At 38.3% G+C, this 19,871-nt stretch overlaps 1 protein-coding gene across 6 annotated transcripts in view; it reads right to left on the reverse strand.

The window, feature by feature from the left end:
• Positions 1-5,340: 5,340 nt before the first annotated feature.
• The window catches only part of USP12 (ubiquitin specific peptidase 12), a 170,283-nt gene continuing 155,752 nt past the window's right edge, over positions 5,341-19,871 (reverse strand). For all 6 annotated transcript variants that reach the window (XM_021929508.2, XM_017951148.3, XM_021929507.2 and 3 more), the window contains 3 exons: positions 14,114-14,311; positions 9,982-10,060; positions 5,341-8,634 (listed from right to left, as the gene is read on the reverse strand). In XM_021929508.2, the coding sequence (XP_021785200.1) occupies positions 8,533-8,634; positions 9,982-10,060; positions 14,114-14,311 (379 nt within the window). In that variant the 3' untranslated portion in view covers positions 5,341-8,532. The remainder of the gene's footprint in view (positions 8,635-9,981; positions 10,061-14,113; positions 14,312-19,871) is intronic.

Consider the following 19,871-nt stretch of genomic DNA (forward strand, 5'->3'; position numbering starts at 1 on the left):
TGGTTTTTTGACAACTCTCCCCATGTCAGATCAACTCTGGCTTGGCAGAGACCTTACAGAAACACGCTAGAGAACTCCAGACGAACTGCATCCCAGGGAGTTCTAATCACCCAAACCCAGCTGGTCAGAATCACCGGGGAACTTCTGAAAACTAGTTTTCTCATCTGCAGTGGATTAAAATCTTCAGGGATCGATCTCAGGAATCAAAACATTCTACTAATCATCCAGATTTGATCAAATCAGTATAGCGGAACTACTTAAGACAGTTTGGCTAATGGAAAACAAGCAGGAGGTATGAGCTTTTCTCAGTTATGTTTTACATCACAGTTTAATTATATGGCAAATTGTCGAGAACAGGTTTTTGTTTTTGGAAATAGGGTCTCACTCTGTAGCCCAAGCTGGGTTGCATTGGTGTGATCACAGCTCACTACAGTCTCAACCTCCTGGGCTCAAGTCTCCAAGTAGCTGAGACTACAGGCGCACACCACCATGCCTGGCTACTTTTTTGTATTTTTGTAAAGAATACAAAATACAATTTTATGTCGCCCAGGCTGGTTTCGAACTCCTGGGCTTAAGCAATCCTCTTGCCTTGGCCTCCCAAAATGCTGGGAATACAGGCATGGGCCACCACGCCTGGCCAGAATAGGTGATTTTTAAAGGATCCAGTTATTTAGATGCGTTATAACAGATGTACATGATATAAAAATAGAGTAGAATCTTTTTCTCAGGAGTCGGTGCTCTACAGTGGCTGCCTGAGTGAGAATTCCTCAAGAGTAATTTAGGGCCTTTCCTTAGGGAAAGGAAAGGGGAAAAATTAATTTGATGCCGTCTTAGAAATTCTATTACCCAACAGTATCATAAGTTAATCTTCTTAAATTCCTATTATACCTAGTATTTCCAGTCCCCTTTGACTGTTTTTGACTTCCAGATTCCCATTTTGGGCCTGGCCATCTGACTGCACCCCTGCGATTTCACCAATACTTTCCTGCCCTGCATTCCTCTACCTACCCTGCAGAGTTGTATAAATGTCCATTTATACAGCTGATTTTCCTCGGTTTCCTTTGATTTATTCTCAGAAGACAAATTCCTCAGGGGCAAAAACTAGGCCTTCAAGTTTCTTACGAATGACTTACAGTAAGGATGTAAGTACTGGTTATTGGTAAAAATCTTTTGATAGTCTCAAACTCTTTCAAAACGTTGAAGAGGGTGGAACATTTCCTAACTCATTCTATGACAGCATTACCCAGACACCAAAGCCGGGCGAAGACACTACAAGAAATAAAAATAAAAATTACAGACCAAAGTCTCTGATCAATATTGATGGAAAAATGGTCAAGAAAATACTAGCAAACTGAATTCAGGAGCATACCAAAAGTATTATGCACAATAACCAAATGGATTTATCCCTGGAATACAAGGATGGTTTCACATATGAGAAACAGCATAATGTAAGAAAACACGTGATCATTTCAATTGATACAGAAAATTTGACAAAATTCAATACCCTTGATTTAAAAAAAGCCACACCCAAATTGAAATAGAAACATGATAAAGGCCATGTATTAAACACCCACAGATAGTACTGTACTATAGTAAAAGACTAAAAGCTTCTCCTCTAAAAGTACAAGACAAGAATGCCTACTTCCACCACTTCTATTCAATGTAATACTGAAAGTTCTAGCTAGAGCAATTAGGCAAAACAATAAAAGTCATCCAAATTTGAAAACAGGCCAGGCGCGATGGCTCACGTCTGCAATCCCAGCACTTTGGGAGGCTAAGGCAGGTGATCACCTGAGGTCAGGAGTTTGAGACCAGCCTGGCCAACATGGTGAAACCTCATCTCTACTAAAAATACACCAATTAGACGGGTGTGGTGGCAAGCGTCTGTAGTTCCAGTTACTCGGGAGGCTGAGGCAGGAGAATTGCTTGAACCTGGGAGGTGAAGGTTGCAGCGAGCTGAGATCATGCCACTGCACTCCAGCCTGGGCAACAGAGTGAGACTCCACCTCAAAAAAAAAAAAAAAAATTAAAAAAAATTTTTTGAAAACAAAGAAGAATTATCTGTTAGCAAATGGCGTGATCTTATACGTAGAAAACCTTAAAGATTCCACACCAAAAAAAAGCTAATAAAGCTAATTATTCAGCAAAGTTGCAGGACACAAAACCAACAAGCAAGTATCAGTTGCATTTCTATATACAATGAACTATCCTAAGAGGAAATTAAGAAAATAATCCCATTTATAATAGATCAATAATAAAATAGTCAACAGACCTGTACAATAAAAACAACAAAACATTGTTCAAAGAACTTAAAGACCTAAATAAATGGAAAGACACCAGTGTTCACAGATTAGACTTAAAATTGTTAAGTCAATTTAATCTTCCTATCAAGTACCTGGGATTATAGGCACAGAATTTAATCTATTGTCAAACACTATCCAAAGCAATCTAAAGATTAAATGTAATCTTTGAAAATCCCATTGACAATTTTTGCATAAACAGAAAAACCTAAGATTCGCATGAAACTTCGAGGGGCCTTAAGTAGCGAAAATGATCTTGAAAAAGAACAAAGTTGGAAGACTCGTACTTCCTTACTTCAGAACTTACTACAAAGCTACATTAATCAAAATAGTGTGGTACTGGCTAAGGTCAGATAAACAGACAAATGGGACAAAAGAGAGTCCTGAAATAAACCCTAGCATACATGGCCAACTGATTTTGGCACCTCATTCATTGGGAAAAGGAGTCTTTTCAGTAAGTGGTGCTGGGAACAGCGGGTACCAACATGCAAAAGAATGAAATTGACCCTTACATCACATACTAAAATACTAAAATTAACTTAAAATGGATCAAAGACCTAAATGTAAGAGCTAAAATAATACTCTTAGAAGAAAACACAGGGAAAAAGTTTCATGACATTGGATTTGGTGATGCTTTCTTAGACATACCAAAAGCAAAGACAACAACAAAAAAAATTAGGCCAGGTGAGGAGGCTCACACCTGTAATCCCAGCACTTTGGGAGGCTGAAATGGGACGACTGCTTGAGCCCAGGAGGTGAGAGCAGCCTGCGTAACATAGTGAGACCCCCACCACTACAAAATATTTAAAAATTAGCTAGGTGTGTGGCACATGCCTATAATCCCAGGTACTTGAGAGGCTGAGGCAGGAGGTGCACCTGAGCCTAGAAATTTGAGATTGTAGTGAGCCACTGTGATTGTGCTACTGCACTCCAGCCTGGGTGGGAATGGGACCCTGGGGAGGAAGGGAGGGAGGAAGGAAGGCAGGAAGGGAGGAAGGAAGGAGGGGAGGAAGGAAGTGGGGAGGGGAGGAAGGAAGGAAGGGGGAGGGAAGAGAGGAAGGGAGGAAAGGAGGCAGAGGAAGGAAGGGAGGGCGGGAGGGAGGCAGGCAGGGAGGGGAGGGGAGGGGAGGGAAGAAGGGAGTACAGGAGAAAAGGAGGGAGAAAGAGGAAGGGAGGGAGAGGGAGGGAGGGACGGAGGGAAGGAAGGGAAGGAGAAAGAAAAAGAAGAGAGAGAGACCGACTGCATCAAAATTTAAAACTTAAAACTTCTGTGTATCAAAGGATACTATCTATATCCAATGCTTATTATTTTCTGAATTTTTTTATAATAGCAAGAATGTAAAAAAACTGGAACACTGGTACATTGCTGGTGGAAATGCAAAATGGTACAGCTGCTGTGGAAAACAGTATGGCTATTCCTCAAAAAGTTCAACATAGAATTCCACATGCTTCAGCAATTCCTAGATCTATACCCAGAAAACCCAAATTCTGGGGCTGAAACAGATACTCGCACACCAATGTTCACAGCAGTGTTAGTCAGAACTGCCAAAAGGTGTAAATAACCCAAATGTTCATTAATGGATGAAGGTATAAACAAAATGTGGCATATACATAAAGAGGGCAAACAGTGATTCTTCCACCTCTATGAGGCACCTAGAGCAAGTTCATCAAGATAAAAAGCAGAATGCAGGTTCACAGAGGCCACGGGAAGGGAAGAAGTATGGGGAATGACTATTTAATGGGTACAGAGTTCCTGTTTCGGACAATGAAAAGAATTCTGGAAATGGATGGCAGTGGTATTTGCACATCGCGAATGTACTGTCACTTAATTGGACGCTTAAAAATGACTAAAATAGTAATTTTTAGGTTATTTTACCACAACAACAACAACAAATCTCTTGGTAAGGATAGCCATGGTTAAGGGCTTGGACACTGGAGTTACATCTACTTGAAACGTGGACCTGCTACTTTCCAGCTGAGTGGCTCTAAAAAGGTACTTAACCTCTAAAGAACCGTAGATTCTTCTTTTATAAAATGAGGATGTCACTGTCTCATAGATGTGGTTAAGATTAACATTAAAAGAAGTAAAATACCGAGCACAGGGGCCATCACATAGCAGGCTATCACCCAAAAGCAATGGGTTGTTATTTCAGTAGCTCTGCAGACAGAACAGAGACACGGTTATTACAGAAAACACATGAATGAAGAGAGATGGGGAAAACCTTGACATGTTAACAGGCACAGGTACTGGTAACGGGGAATCATGAAAAAAAGTTTGTGGCAAGGGACTCTCAGCTTTTCAACAGTTCATGAAAAACTTTCAGGTATAGAGGATTTCATTTACTAAAAGTTCCATAAGAAGTGTGTGATACAGATGCTTAGAAAAAGAGAATGTGATCGCAGGTCCAACTGACAGTATAGTTCACTTGTCACTGTGCTTGTTCTAGGCACACTCTTTCAGAGACATGAATGAAAAACAGTGCTTCCAGAACAGGGCTCCCAGGAAGGATGAAGTCTCGGAAAGCTACCTGATACAAAGATCAGCCTTGAGATCAGAGGCACACTGGGAGAATGAAGGATGGACTGAAAATAATGGCAACGTAAGTAACAATTCAAGTTACTCAGTAACGGAACCGGCTTCCAGCACTCAAGTGCAGGCTGACTGACCACTTGTGAAACAGATTTTACAGGAGCAATTACTACACAGGAAAAGAGGAGGAGCAGGAGAAACAGTGACCTTTAAGGTATTTTACCTGTTTTACCCTCTAAGATTCTATGACTCTCAATTTTCAAATTTAAACTTTGAACTTTTCAAAGACATGCTATCACAGAAACATGACACAAGCTACTATGTGCTAAATAAATGCAGGCACATGTAGAATGTTGTTTTACACACATGCAATTCTGTCCTAGGGAAAATCTCTTTGGATACAGAAGTAGGAGCTTGGGCAAAAGTAGTAGCACAATTTCCGAAGTGTCCACTTCTAATCTGTAAATACATTTTAGGCAAAAAGGAAAAAACACACTTAAAACCCACAGGCACAAATAAACCAACTTTAATAGATATTATTTTATATTTATATAGCGCCTTCTTCAAGAACCTTAAATGCTTTACAGACATTATCTCTAATTAATCCCCACAACAACCCTGTGAGGTAGGTATTACTCCCATTTTACAAGACAGGGAGACTGAAGCACAGAGAGGTTAAGTGACTTGCCCAAGGTCACACAGTTAAATTCACTGAAGAGCCAGGACATGAGCGCTTTAGCCTCCCAGCTCCCAGTCAAATACCTCATGATAGAATCTTTAATAAAAAGTGTTTTTAAAGAAAGTATCAAGAGTAGTTATGAAAATGAGGTCTTTCTACTGCCATCAAGGAAAGAAAAAACCCTATACTGATGGTTAGAGGCCCCAAGACCCACATAATACAACATTTCCTTCTGTCCCTGTTCCCAAGCCTCCTGGTTCCTGTCTTAAGTCATCTTTTAAAGGTAAAATTTCCAAGACAGAAGCCATGTGACTTAAGAAGTGGGATTTAATTTAGAATATTTACTTTTAGTTACAATAATTTATAGAAATTTTTATTCCAATATACAAAATATGGGACAGCCATCCCAATAATCATGTACATAGTTACATAGCAATCGGCCACCATTTACAACTTAAACCAGCCCTGCATTTTAATCACAGTCAACCAACATACAACCTCACAATGCTTTCTTCATGGGTCACTTTTCTTACTTACTATACCTGTATTTTTCCCCCAACCCTGATCCTAAATGTTTTAAAAGTATATTGAGTTTCTTCAAAACATTTTACTTAGATCCAGCTGCATTAAGAAGAAAAAGTAAATGTAAAACTGTCACCCCACAGTCCCTCCCCTGACAAATCATACTATGAAGTATGCTGTAGATGTGAATAAGTATGTGATTACCAGGAACTCAACACATATACTAGAACTTGCTTTAATATGAAATGTAACTTGGCTTTTACTGCATGTTTTTTCTTTAATGCAAAAATGTAAAAACAAACACAACGTAGTATTTCAATGCTGTACCTTTATGCAAATGACTTCATCTATCTTTTCTTAAACATGTTGTGATATAGCTAATGTTAAAACTGACACAGCTTCACTTACCTCTTTTTCTCTGTACTGAAAGCTGCAGAAATACAGCTTTAATTCCAAGACAATTTGGTTTAAGCCCTCAAAATAAAAAGAGCGCATCCACTTTCACTGCCCTGACTTTCCCCACATTGTTGATTGTGATTCTCTGTGGCATGTTGGTAGATAAGGCTGGCTATATATAATTTGTACAAAACATCTCTAGCCAGGGTAAGGCTTTAGAAACTATCTTAAAAAGAAACTTGTCAAAATACTTTTGATATTTAGTACAAATACTATTATTATAATTTTCTCCCAGCACATGTGTTTAAGCAGCCCAATTACCTAAGTGACCCTGTTAAAGGTCTGCTTATGGAACAAATAGGTGAAGTCATTTCCTGAGCCAAAAGATACAGATAATAAATGTTAATAATAGCAGCAGACTAAAAAATTCCTTTTTGTTGTTTGTTTTCCATAGTCAACAGTTTTAGCAAAAGAACTTTAGCAAATGACAATTTTTTTTTTTTAATTTACTGCCTGAAAAGAATAAAGAACATCCAAGGCCTGATTGCTATTATTCTGAATATAATTTTCAATAATTTTCTGCAAGTTACATTCGGCTACTGTCAGACAACTTTCTGATGTATGGAAAAACGTCCAAAAAAACTGCGACAGTTTGCATACATTTTATGTTACATATATTATTTCTTAAAACCCCCAACAGAATGAAGTCTTAGCAAACACAAATTTTAATTTCTGAACACCCTTCCAGTAAGATTGTAAAGGTGCGGGGAAGGGGAGGAAGGATTTGTTTTTGTTAAAGGTGCGGGGAAGGGGAGGAAGGATTTGTTTTTGTTAAAGGTGCGGGGAAGGGGAGGAAGGATTTGTTTTTGTATTCCTAGTCTACTTGATGAAAATTTAACCTTCAAAGGGTTTGTTTAGCTCGCTATCCAGGCTACCAGGGTTATGATGAACATTATTACTTCTTTCCAGGGTAAAAAAATGACATCTGAAAATAACATATATGCTATGACAAGATTTCCCAAGCATGACCTCAACTTGAAACATCAGAATACTTAAGAATTCTAAAGATTGGTATACCACCACTGCACCAGAATTTTTAATTATTCCAACAACTACAGGAATTTTTTTATAGTTTTTTAATTTTATGAAATTAAAGCTGAAGAAAATAACTGATTTAGAAACCATAACAAAAGGACAAATACTTAGCCAGAGATATCAGTTCCTCCTGAAAAAGGATATTTACCTCCTCTCACTGCAGTTTTTCTCAAGGTATCTTACTGATTTCAGATAGAATTTAAAATTCACCTTAAAAATAGAAACAAACAAAAGGACTACTTAAACTGACATTAACTGATAAAAATATGTTCAAATTTACTGACAGAATCATGGGCACTTCATACAATACTTAGACTCTACCAGTTTTAAGTAAAATAAATAAGGAAAAAATTATAATTACAAAGCCAGTCTTTCCCCTTGGGGAAACAAAAAGCCACTTTTGACCAATTGCTCCCTACATATACATACACTGTATATTATTATAAGCTTCTTCAGAGAAGCAAAACATCTTTGTCTTCCCGACACTGGATTATCTAGCATGTTAGGTTTTACATCAGGAAGGCAACTGCAAGTGTTGGGCCCAAAAGTATTTCTGGTTGACTCTTGAAAAGACACCGAATATGCTTCTATACACATTGAACCAGGCAAATTTATGCAGTGTGTTCGACATCACCTCCTTATCAATACAGCACAGATCCCGATTCTTTCTACTGCACTCCCAAGGAATTCAAAGCATTATTGGTGCAATTAATAAAGAGAAAATGCGTGTCAATGACTGGAAGGCTGTTTTACAAGAGGAGCTGGTATCTCTGATTTCACCTCCTTGTTGAATGGAACTGTACAGACAGCATGATACCTGAGCAAATAAACCAACTACCATGATCGGAAGGGCTTGTCAATCCATCGTCTTTGCTTTATCGTGTGCAAAGTGTGCTACTGCCCCCTGAGCTTCCTGCATTTCTCTTTTCTTGAAAAATCAGTGCTTGATCCTTTCCAAAATAACCAGAGAAGAAATGAGGCAGAAAGTATCTCTTCATCACGGTTCCCCCTCAGTCCCGAGACTGATAGAAAAGGATGTAACCAGACTCAGAGTTCTTTGAGATATCTGATGTCAACCCGTAGAATTCTTCAATAGCCTGTGCATCTATTTTCTGTGAGGCAAAATGTAAACATTAGTACATAAATGAGCTCTGTACAGTCAGATGGCTTAAATTTAATAGACTGGTAATACCAAGTATTTGGGGAAAATGGAACTCTCATACATAGCTGGCAGGGCACTCTGAAAAAATGTTTAGAAATACCTATCTTCTAAAGCTGAACATACAACTACCCTTTGATCCAGCAATTCTACTTCTAGATATAGGATGAATTATATGAAACCACTAATAACTATTTTGGACCTACAAAATGGCAACTTCCAGGCCGGGCACAGTGATTCACGCCTGTAATGCCAGCACTGTGGGAGGCCAAGGCTGGCGGATCACCTGGGGTTAGAAGTTCAAGACCAGCCTGACCAACGTGGAGAAGGCCCGTCTCTACCAAAAATACAAAATTAGCCAGGCATGGTGGTGCATGCCTGTAATCCCAGCTACTCAGGAGGCTGAGGCAGGAGATTCACTTGAACCCGGGAGGTGGAGGTGGCGGTGAGCCGAGATCGCACCCTCGCACTCCAGAAGCCTAGATAACAAGACTCTGTCTCCCAAAAAAACAAAAAGGCAACTTCTAGTGGTCCAACCTAACATATACCCAAGAAAAATGAGTGTATACGTCTAGCAAAAGGCTTGTAAAAGATGACCAATGCATTTTAATTCACAATAGTCATTAACTGACAAAAAGTCAAATTTCTAGTTAACTTGGTATATTCGTACAGTACAGAATGACAAAGCAGTAAAAAAGAACTGCCATCACTGCAGGCAACAAGAATGCACCTCACAAACATATTCAGTGAATCAAGTCTGACACAAACAAAATCATACTGTATGAGTCCATTTATATTCAAGCCTAGGCAAAATCAATGATAAAAGTCCAAATAGCAGGCTCCAGGAGGAAGCTTAAGCTCTGACCAGAAGGAGGAACAAGGGGGCCTGCTGTGGTGTTGAAAATGAATTATATCTTGACCTGGATGGTAGTTACAAATGTGAGTGTGTCTGTGTGGCTGTGTGTGATGGGGGGACACACATATACAAATTCATCAAATTCAGACTTGTACACTTTACTGTATGTATGTTACATGGCTTAATTTTTTTTTTTTTTAAAGTCAGGTCTGTTGTTGAAAGCTTTCCTTTGTTTTATTCCACGTGTGTAAAGGTTACGTGACCACTTAACTGTTGGGCTTGGACGTTGTAGAGTAAGAAGCAGGAATCAGACTACAATCTATAGACCCAGACATTTGTCTCATAATCATCACCAGTCATATCTAAATGAGAAACTATCAGAAAATAGTGAAAAGCAACATATGCATACAACTTTCAAAAATAAGAGATTAAGAAACTACTTACTTCTACAATGTCGTCATCAAACAACAACCAAAAATCATGACTCTTAACTATTGCAATATAATGGCCTCGATTGGGACCACTAAAACAAACAAAAAAGAAGTTAATTTAATATGATATTTATTAATATTACTCTTTCATGCTCTAAATTTTATGTTTTATAGAGAAACTGAAACAAATAGCAGTAAAAAAGAACTGCTTCTTTTTTATACCCCTTAACTATTCTTTCCAAAAAAGATAAAGCTACACTGAGTTAAACTGGTAATCAATTTTAAAATCAAATAATTAGTACTCTAAGAGATTCTATTCACATAAAGCTGCATTATTGAAATTCTTTACTGTCTTTGTAATAGTTTTCAATTTTGCTTCTATAATAAAAGACAAGGTTTTCTATCATTTTGTAAGGGAGGGGATCACAGCAGAACATGCTGAATTCAACTATAAAACAATGCATACAAGAATTATTTCTAAGCCTCACTCCCTTGGTAATAGTTTTTTTTCTTGAGGAAAGATCCAACATGATGCTTGAAACAGGCAAGGATATCAAATCCTTGGTTCCAAAATCAAGCCTGAACTTCACAAAATGTCTTTAAAAGCAAATGACCTTTGCTCAATGGTGAGTCAATACGAAGTACCTAATTCTTAATACCATTATAACTATTACTATGATTGCCCCTGCATCTCATTTTAAACAAATCTGGAATATATAAATGTAGACATGCATAAAAATAAAGGAGGCATAATTTCTTTTAAAAGCAATTCTTTGTTTTATAAAAGGATATGACAAAGGTTTTAACCTCTTCCAATTTAAGTACGGTTCATTATAAAGGCTTATATGGTTATATTTATTCTATTGTAATTCTATAATTAATACAGAATTTGAAATCCTTTTCAATACAAATTACTCCTTATGCTAAACACTATTTTAAAAGTAGTGACCAGATTATTAGAATAAGCCACCTCCTAAAATGTCTTATGTTTCTCAGATCATTTGATCTTGTAGGTAAGATAAATACCTTAGGTGACAGAATGACACCAACAAAAACATTTTTTTTTAAACTATGGAGGATGACACCTCAAAACTTTCTTTTTAAAAAGCATTTAATGCTTTATTAAGTCTATTTCTTTATTTATTTAGGACTCATCTAAAGGGTCTTGTGTGTTATGGGGAGAGGGTCAGAAATGAAAACAAAATTATAAAAGGTGAAATCAAGAAAAATCAAAGAAAGGCTGCGGAACACAGGATGGAAGGAAAGGAGGTGGGTGGGGTGAGGACTAGTAAACTGAGAAAAGTTAGGCGGCTTTTTCCTTTGGCAAAGAACTAGTTTGAAGAACAGTAGACAAAAGTTAATTTCATAAACTAAAAATGAAATGAGAGATGAAGGGCTGAACTTCCACCTAAGGAAGCTGTTTCTTAGGCATCTGATTTCTGGACATTAAACACACTCAGTTGAGTAGATATAAATGCCTAATGTATGCAAATAACTACTGACTGCTGTGGAGATTAAAGAGATTTCAACAACTGCTTGCCCAAATACCCCTTCAGTACAGAGATAGCTACTCCAAAAACATAATCCAAGGCAGAATATGATATAAAAGTAGAGCCACAGGAGAGACCGTATCCAGCAAGAGAGGAGGTGGAAGGGAGAGAAGGATGGGAAATCAAGAAACGGAGCCCAGTTCTGACATGGGCTTGAAGGGTAATACTTAGTCAACAAACATTTGCTAGAAGTCTCTTCTAGGCTGGGAACCAGGGATAGAGAAGGAGCAAGCTGAACTGGAACTGACATGCTGATAATGAGGCTGTGCACACCCTCCACACTTTCATATGAAGCAAATCTACAAATAAGTCTGATAAATAAAATACACAATGGAAAAATATTCTAAAATATGATTATCTTTTATTAGCGAGCAAATTATCTCCTGTTTTAAAAAGCACCTGTTCTCATAAGGGAAGCAGACATACATCCTAAGACAGTACACAAAGCACTAAGACAGGGCTAGCACTGCACATCTAGTATTTATGTGAAGACAACACGTGGAGACTGAGGCTGGGCAGAAGAGCGTCAAGGAAGACTTCCAGAGAGGAGAGGCAAGAAGGCATGAGGCAATGAGAGTGAGACAGGAGAGAGTAAGACCCCGGGGTTGGGGCGGGATCCCAAAGACCCACTGTGCAGAACTCCACCAGAAGTGAGTTCCCAGTGAAGGCAGACCACCAGGGCTGTGAGGAAAGTCAATAACCATCTCTCTGCAATTTTCTGCAACAATTCTGACAGTAGGGATTCAGACAGCTGGCAAGAGGATTTTACAGTGCTTGTGAGAACATGCTTTAACTGACTGTGGAGTTCAGGTTGGGAGAAGCAAGTGAGGCCACAGAAAAGGTTAAAAAGGCAAAGGGTCAAGAGACTCAAGGATTTCAGGGTGGGGAAAGGGTTGGGTTAATTTTAAAAGGAGAAAGTGGGGACGGGACCCTGGTTGCCATCTAAGTCAGGCATCTCAACTCAATGTCTTGTGAGTAGAGCATAATTCTAAAAATCTAACATAATTTAAGTAGAGTAGGACTGTTACTAAATTTGAAGAGGCTAAAGAACAGTCTAATTAGGGTGTGAGAAAGTAAATATTATAGACCTGGGATGTGAGAAGGTAGTATTATATTTTTGTTACTAAGACAGTAGCAGTAGCTGATTTACATCTCCTTTTGAATCCCAACAAAGCAATGAGGTAATTAGTATTTACATTTTCTAGAAGAGAAAACTGAAGCCTTTTCAGGAAACTCTGCATAACATCACACTGCCCACAACTGGCAGAAATGGTACTGAGATCCAGGCTTCTCTCACTTTGAATACCTGGTCTGAATCACTACACCAAGGTTCTTTAAGTAATCTTGACACTGCTTCACTCCTTTAAGATGTGATCACTCTTAATTTAGAGGTAGAAGAAAGATTCTTGCTGAGGATAAAAGACGGGACCCAAGGCTGACCCAGGCAATGGAGTTGTGTACAAGATGATTATTACAGAGTATTTGCTCCCTCCGGGTTGTCCTTAAAAATTCTGATCAAAGGCTGGGCAAGGTGGCTCACGTCTGTAATCCCAGCACTTTGGGAGGCTGAGGCAGGCGGATCACCAGGTCAGGAGATTCAGACCATCCTGGCTAACACGGTGAAACTCTCTACTAAAAATACAAAAAATTACCCGGGCATGGTGGTGGGCGCCTGTAGTCCCAGCTACTTGGGAGGCTGAAGCTGGAGAATGGCTTGAATGCGGAAGGCGGAGCTTGCAGTGAGCCGAGATGGCACCACTGCACTCCAGCCTGGGCGACAGAGCGAGATTCTGTCTCCAAAAAAAAAAAAAAAAAAAAAAAATTCTAATCAGAGAGCTGGGAGGAGGGCTGAAGTGGAGAAAGCTGGAACTTTTTTTATTTGGATAAAATATGCTGTTAGTACAAGTTTCCCAAAACCAAGGGGAAAATGATGAGTGCCTGCTTTAAAATTATTAAAAGAAATTCTAAGCAGTCAATGAAGACGGTTATGTTCCAAATACAAGTTCTGATTATGTGATGCTCTTGCAGTTTGAGAATTTTTTGATGTATTTAGTAAGGTCAGTTACAGGTATGTATGTTCATACAGAGAAGATGTGTATACCACGTTGGAAAAGAAGATGAGAAGGAGACAGAAAGCAAAATTAGTTAATAGGAAATGATAAATACACACCCAGGTAAAATCAAAAAATGAATCTTTGAAGATTACTTCCAATGCCATTTTAAATGCTTTTTACAACCACTGATATGCTGAACATATGCAATTAAACTCAGAAGTGATTTATTTTAACCAACAACCCTCTATACACACACCCCAAAAAAGGAAAAGAAAAACTAACAGATCTCAAAGTTCTAGGAAATCAGATACAGTACTTGCAGAGTAATAAATAATAAAAATAAAAACAATATATTTTAACATGTAAAATTTTTAAGGAATGATAAAATGTAAAGCTAAAACTCCATTTTGAAATAAAATTATCTTGAGAAGAATACAGAATTTCTAAAAGTTCTGTATTTGAATAATTCATGAACATCTTGAATATACACTGCTCTTCTAACCTAGAAATTCCACTACTATGTCCCCGGAGTTGCAATTACCTTCCACAGTGAACCACAACAGCAACCAGGTCGTACATTCTGTCTGGATTGGTGGCATCACCTGAAGTGTTAAATAGACGAAGTTCTAAAGGGAAAACTACCCGGTAAGAGAGTTTTGTATATCGATGAAGTTGATCCATATATTTAAATCTCTTCAGGTGTAGAGCTAGAATCATGGGCAGTTTTTTAACTTTCATCCTATTAAAAATAAAAATGAAAACAAAATTTCACAAAAGATATCCACCACGTCCTTGAATTATCAAACTATGATATCCAACGAACAGATAGTCAATGGTCAGTTTTAATAGCCCAGCACTGCCCAGTTTCGCACATTTCTACCAATTATTTTTATAATGACAAAACAATGTTCTGAACATCTTAAGACGACCCCACCCTACCGATCATCGCCACACCACATAATTTGACACAGCACTCAACATGGCTCCAAAACAGATGGAATGACATTAGTCCTTGGTTAAGGAATCGGTATTTTTCAAACATACTCTCTTATAATAAGGCTAAATGCACAGGGTGCTCAAGAGTGGTAGAGGGAAAACAAGTTTCTTGAAACTGACAATGCCTTTGGACTTGGGTAGACTGAAATCTATTTTTTCTATCAATCTATATGACGCAGGTACAGACTGACAATAGGAGACTAAAACAACAAAAGCGCTAAAGACCATTCAAGGTGCTTGTCAGAGACAAGAAATAACTCCATATTAAGAAAAATGACTATGTATATCCTAGAAAGGGAATAAAATAACCTGGAAACTTAGGAGTTAAGTTTTTAATTGTGAAACACAGGCTGTTCTTCATGTTCTAAATAATCTTTATTATGCCTTTAAATGCCATTTCTCCCTGAGAGTGCCTTTGTACTCCTACTTCACCTAAAAATCTATTCTTTTAATGGCTCAGCTCAAATGTCACACCCTCTGGCACAAATACCTGCTCTCTTCAATCCTCCATCAGCGCTTTACAGGTTCACTTTATATATGTCAAGCTTATTACATGGTAACAATTTTAGGTGATTACGGTTCTTTTCTTCTAGGCCCTGAACTCGTGGCAGCTAGAAAGCATTCCCTTCATTTTTATTTCCCCACTATCTAGCAACATGCCTGACATAGGATAGATGCCAAATGTTGCAGAACTGAATTTTAAATGGGTCTGGTGAAGCAAAATACTCCTCACAATTTAAACAAGTGAGATATATGGTAAGCCACTGTCTCTAATAAGTGAAAAATCATTTTATAACATTATACTAAATCTGCATTCTACATGTCTTAAATATGGTGGATAGCTTATTATTCCTAAATTACTTACTATTTGAGTAACTTGGCCTTTTGGAAACATTAGCCAAAGTAAAGGTAAACAACTAGTCACTCCTAGAAAGCAATCCAGCAATATGAATTGGGAGCCTTTACGGCCTTTGTCTCAAACTCACTAATCCTATTTCTAGAAACATAAATTAAATATATAATCTCAAAAACATCCCTTATGAGAATAATCTACTTGTAGAGTTCTTTTACATTGTAAAAAATCCCAACTATTCAACAACAGGAAATGCAGAAATAAATTAGAATTCAAACATAACAGAGTGTTGTACAACTTAAATAAAACAATGCTGAGGAAAGTTTCCAGGTGACATGGGAAAATACTTAAGAAGTCAGGATGTAAAATTATACATAAAATTTAATTCAACTATGAATTACCCATGTAGAGTTCCTGAAACGAAATCTTTACAAAACATCAAGGTATCCTTTGAGAATTTCCAATGGATGGTAGATGCAAAAGACGAATTTTCTCAGCATAAAATGAGTGTCAGTGTACTATTAATAAATGGCAGTCAGGTAAGACTAGGAAGAGGAAAGGGAATGAACTTGGCCTGATGGTTAGGGAAAATGTGTTTTTAGCAATTACACAAGACGGGGGGAGTCCAAATGCAGAAAAGAGAAAATGTGTCAGTAATAGCAGATACAATGTTTGGTAAGACAACACATGAAGAATATGAATCCTATTTGCCAAAGATCCTCCCAGGGGAGAAGTGCTGGCTACCACAAAGAAACCAGCTATCCATGGAATTGTCAAGCAAAAGTATGTGTGGAGCCATATTTTAAAGATGATGAGAGACTAGCTTACAAAATTTCCCTCATATTGAAATGGTTCCAGAAGAAAAAGCAGAAAACTGCTTGAACATACGTGTAAGGTGTGTGAAACTCATGTAGATTTTGCAGCAGAAGGAAGAAAAAAGAAGTTGACTTCCTGTTCAAAACACTAAGACCAGCAAAACACCAAAGAATGCATAAGATTCTGGCTTTCCTTCCATTCCAACTTGTGGCGAGGGAGGTTACATTAGGGAGGTCTTGATCACTGTCATTGTTTTATTAAAAAAAGTTGTCTTAGAACATAGTGTTTTCTACAAAAGACAAACATTTTGAAGAAAAAAGAGGAAGACAGAGATCATTATTTTCCTTTTTAAGTTTGAATAAACACTGATTTTAAAAAATCTTCTGTAAGCAGATATCAATTTTCTATTTAAATTTATTTTTTTAATGACATTTACCGACCACACAAACAACTACTTAAAATTTGGATGAATTTCTATTATTCAGTTGGCCCTCCATATTGGGAGTTCCACATCCACAGATTCAACCAGCCATGAATTGAAAATACCCAAAAAATAAATAACTAAAAATAAAAAAGACAAATGCCATTTTAAAAAACACAGTACAACAATTATTTATATACCATTTACATTGTATTAGGTATCGAAATACATAGGAGTATATGCATAGGTTATATGCAAATACTTGTCATTTTATATCAGGGACTTGAGCAACCATGCATTTTGCTGTAGGTGAGGGCCCTGGAACCAACTGATACTGAGGTACAACTCTATGCGTTTTCTTGCTTTTACATCTTTAAAATGACAAATTGCATTCTTGTTGTATTATAACATAACGGGGGTTGCTTATCTTGATAATGTCTAGTTATAATTTAAAACTATTCCAAAAAAGCACAAGGATGGGAAAAGACATACCATGTAAACACCAATCCTAAGTAAGCTGGCTATACTAATGTCAGACAAAGCATATAAGATAAGGAATCTTACCAGAAATAAAGAATACTTCATAATAATGGTCAATTAACTAAGAGAACATAACAATCTTAAAAGCATGTGCTCCAAAATTTTTTCAAATTTCAGAAATAAACAGACAAGTGCATAATCAGAATTGGAATCTTTAACAGACTTCTCTCACTAACAAAAAAAATCAGTAAGGACAGGAAAATATGAACATCCTAACTATGGACTTAATTGACATTTATGGAATACTCAACCCCAAACTGCACTATATACATTCTTTTCAAGTTCAACCAAAACACTCACTAATGTACTGGACAATAAAAGAAGTCTCAATAAATTTCAAAGATGAAATCAGAGTATGTCCTCTGATAAAAAAATCTAGAAAACCCCCTAGCTACGGAAACTAAGCAACACATTTCTAAATAAGCCATAGGACAAACAGAACATCACAAAGGAAATCAGAATACATTTTTAAATGGATGATTATTATGAGACAACAACATCCTCTCATTTTAGGTCCTGTTCCCTAGGGCAGACCCTGAGACAGGAATTCCCAGGCCTGTGATTTATTAATGTCATGCTCCCTGTGTATGGTGGGGGGGCGGGGGGAAGGAAAGCAGGTAAGGATTCAATCTCAAGCAAAATCCCAGGAAGAGTGGCTTCAGCTCAGTGTCAAGAGAAACCCTGAAGTCTAAATTTCACCTCCGATTTCTCTTGACCACAAGGTAGCTGGGGTTTCATATGCTCTTTAGCACCTGTCAGTGACTGGTCAAAAACTGGGAATTTGAACCGAATTCCCAGAAACTCCCTTCTCCAGTAGCCCAAGGGGGAGTCCTTCCCAGAGCCATCAGGTGCTAAGTAGTCCAAAAGGCTAGGGGAGGAGCTGGAGGAAGGACTGACATTGCCCGCAACCACCCTCAACCGGAATACCAACTATCCTGCCGCAGGCAAGCAACACCAGTACAGGATGGAATGCAGACCCCGGAATCCAGTGGAATCAGCTGTTTTTCTCAAGTCATCTCAAGTCAGAAACCCTTTTTAAAGTAAATTTCCTATTTTTATAAACTGTGTGAGCCAAACAGAGTTCTACAGATGGAATGTGATCCAGAGGACACTATGTGCAAGCTCTGCCACAGATGAATATAATACCCCAGCCACAGGCACTTAAGAGCTTACCAACATCCTGTCAGCACAGAAGTCCTGACCACACAGAAAAGCTTAATAATTGTACAGACGTTCAGTTCCAAGGACTGAATTCCATGCCCTTTTAAAAGGTGCCATCAACAAGGATTAATTGTGACACATTACAATGAGGCGGTCAGGGCGAATAGAATGCTTTATGTGAGAAAGTCACTAAGGTGACTCCGTGAGATATAAGCAATGAGAGGACATTTAGGTAGCAGAACCTAAACTGCAGCATGTGTCAAAATGGGGGATGGGTCACAGGCACAAATGAGGCTCATGGCGTACCCCAACATGTGTATAAAACGTAGTACTGAGGGATGGACATGTGGAGATCCAGGTAGGCATGTAGGCAGGGAGCCAGGAGGCACCAACTTCTCAACAGATGGAAGGACCCACCCAACTCAGATTCCAGAAGACTTGCATGGGGCTGTGTGTGCAAGAGGTGGTCGGAGATGTTGACTACAGCAAGGCAAATCCCTATCGCCGATATGATTTCACATGATACTACACAAGTTACCATGACTGGGACTGACTACAGGGGAAAAATATATGAATCCTAGTTAAGAAAATGAAGCAAAAGGAAGGGCCTTCATCTCACAAACAGGAAGCAATTCAATCATTAAATCTAGGGCAGATACTCAGAGATGGACTGTGGCCATGACAATGTGATGCTGAGTCACCTGGCCATGCATGGGTCTTCTTCAATACCTGGTAAGAACAGGACTGGTCCCAAAAGTGGGGTCAGGCACATACAGAATAAAGGGAGAGTAAAGAGACTTGAGAGAGGAAAGATGAGAAGGCAAAGAGCTCAGCTCCCAGTCCATTGTCACTAATCATTGGATCCCACAGAGTAGTGACAGAAATACAGGCATACCTTGCAGATACAGAAAGTTCAGTTCCAGGCCACTCCAATAAAGTGAAGACCGCAATAAAGCACGTCATACACATTTTTGGTTTCCCAGTGCATATAAAAGTTATGCTTATATTATACTGTAGTCTATTAAGTATGTAATAGCATTATGTCTGAAGAAAAGTCTGTTATCTTGGTTTAAAAATAGTTTATTGCTGAAAACTTAATGATCATCTGAGCCTTCAGAGAATCATCATCTTTCTGCCGGTGGAGGGTCTTGTCTGAAGGTTGATGGTTGCTGACTTATCAGGATGGTGGCTGCTGAAGGTCGGGGTGGCTGAGGCAATTTTTTTTTTTTTGAGACAGAGTATTGCTCTGTCGCCCAGGCTGGAGGGGAATGCAGTGGCGCGATCTCGGCTTACTGCGAGCTCCAGGCTGAGGCAATTTCTTAAAATAAGGTAAGAACGTCTGCCACATCAACTGGCTTTTCCTTTCACAGATTTCTCTGTAGCATGTGATGCTGTTTGATAGCATTTTATCTACAGAACTTTTCAAAATTGAGTCAATCCTCTCAACCCCTGATGCTGCTATCAACTAAGGTTATGTAATATTCTAAATCCTTTGTTGTCATTTCAACAATG

This window comes from Papio anubis, chromosome 15 (assembly GCF_008728515.1).
Source record: "Papio anubis isolate 15944 chromosome 15, Panubis1.0, whole genome shotgun sequence".
Taxonomy (NCBI): Eukaryota; Metazoa; Chordata; class Mammalia; order Primates; family Cercopithecidae; genus Papio; species Papio anubis.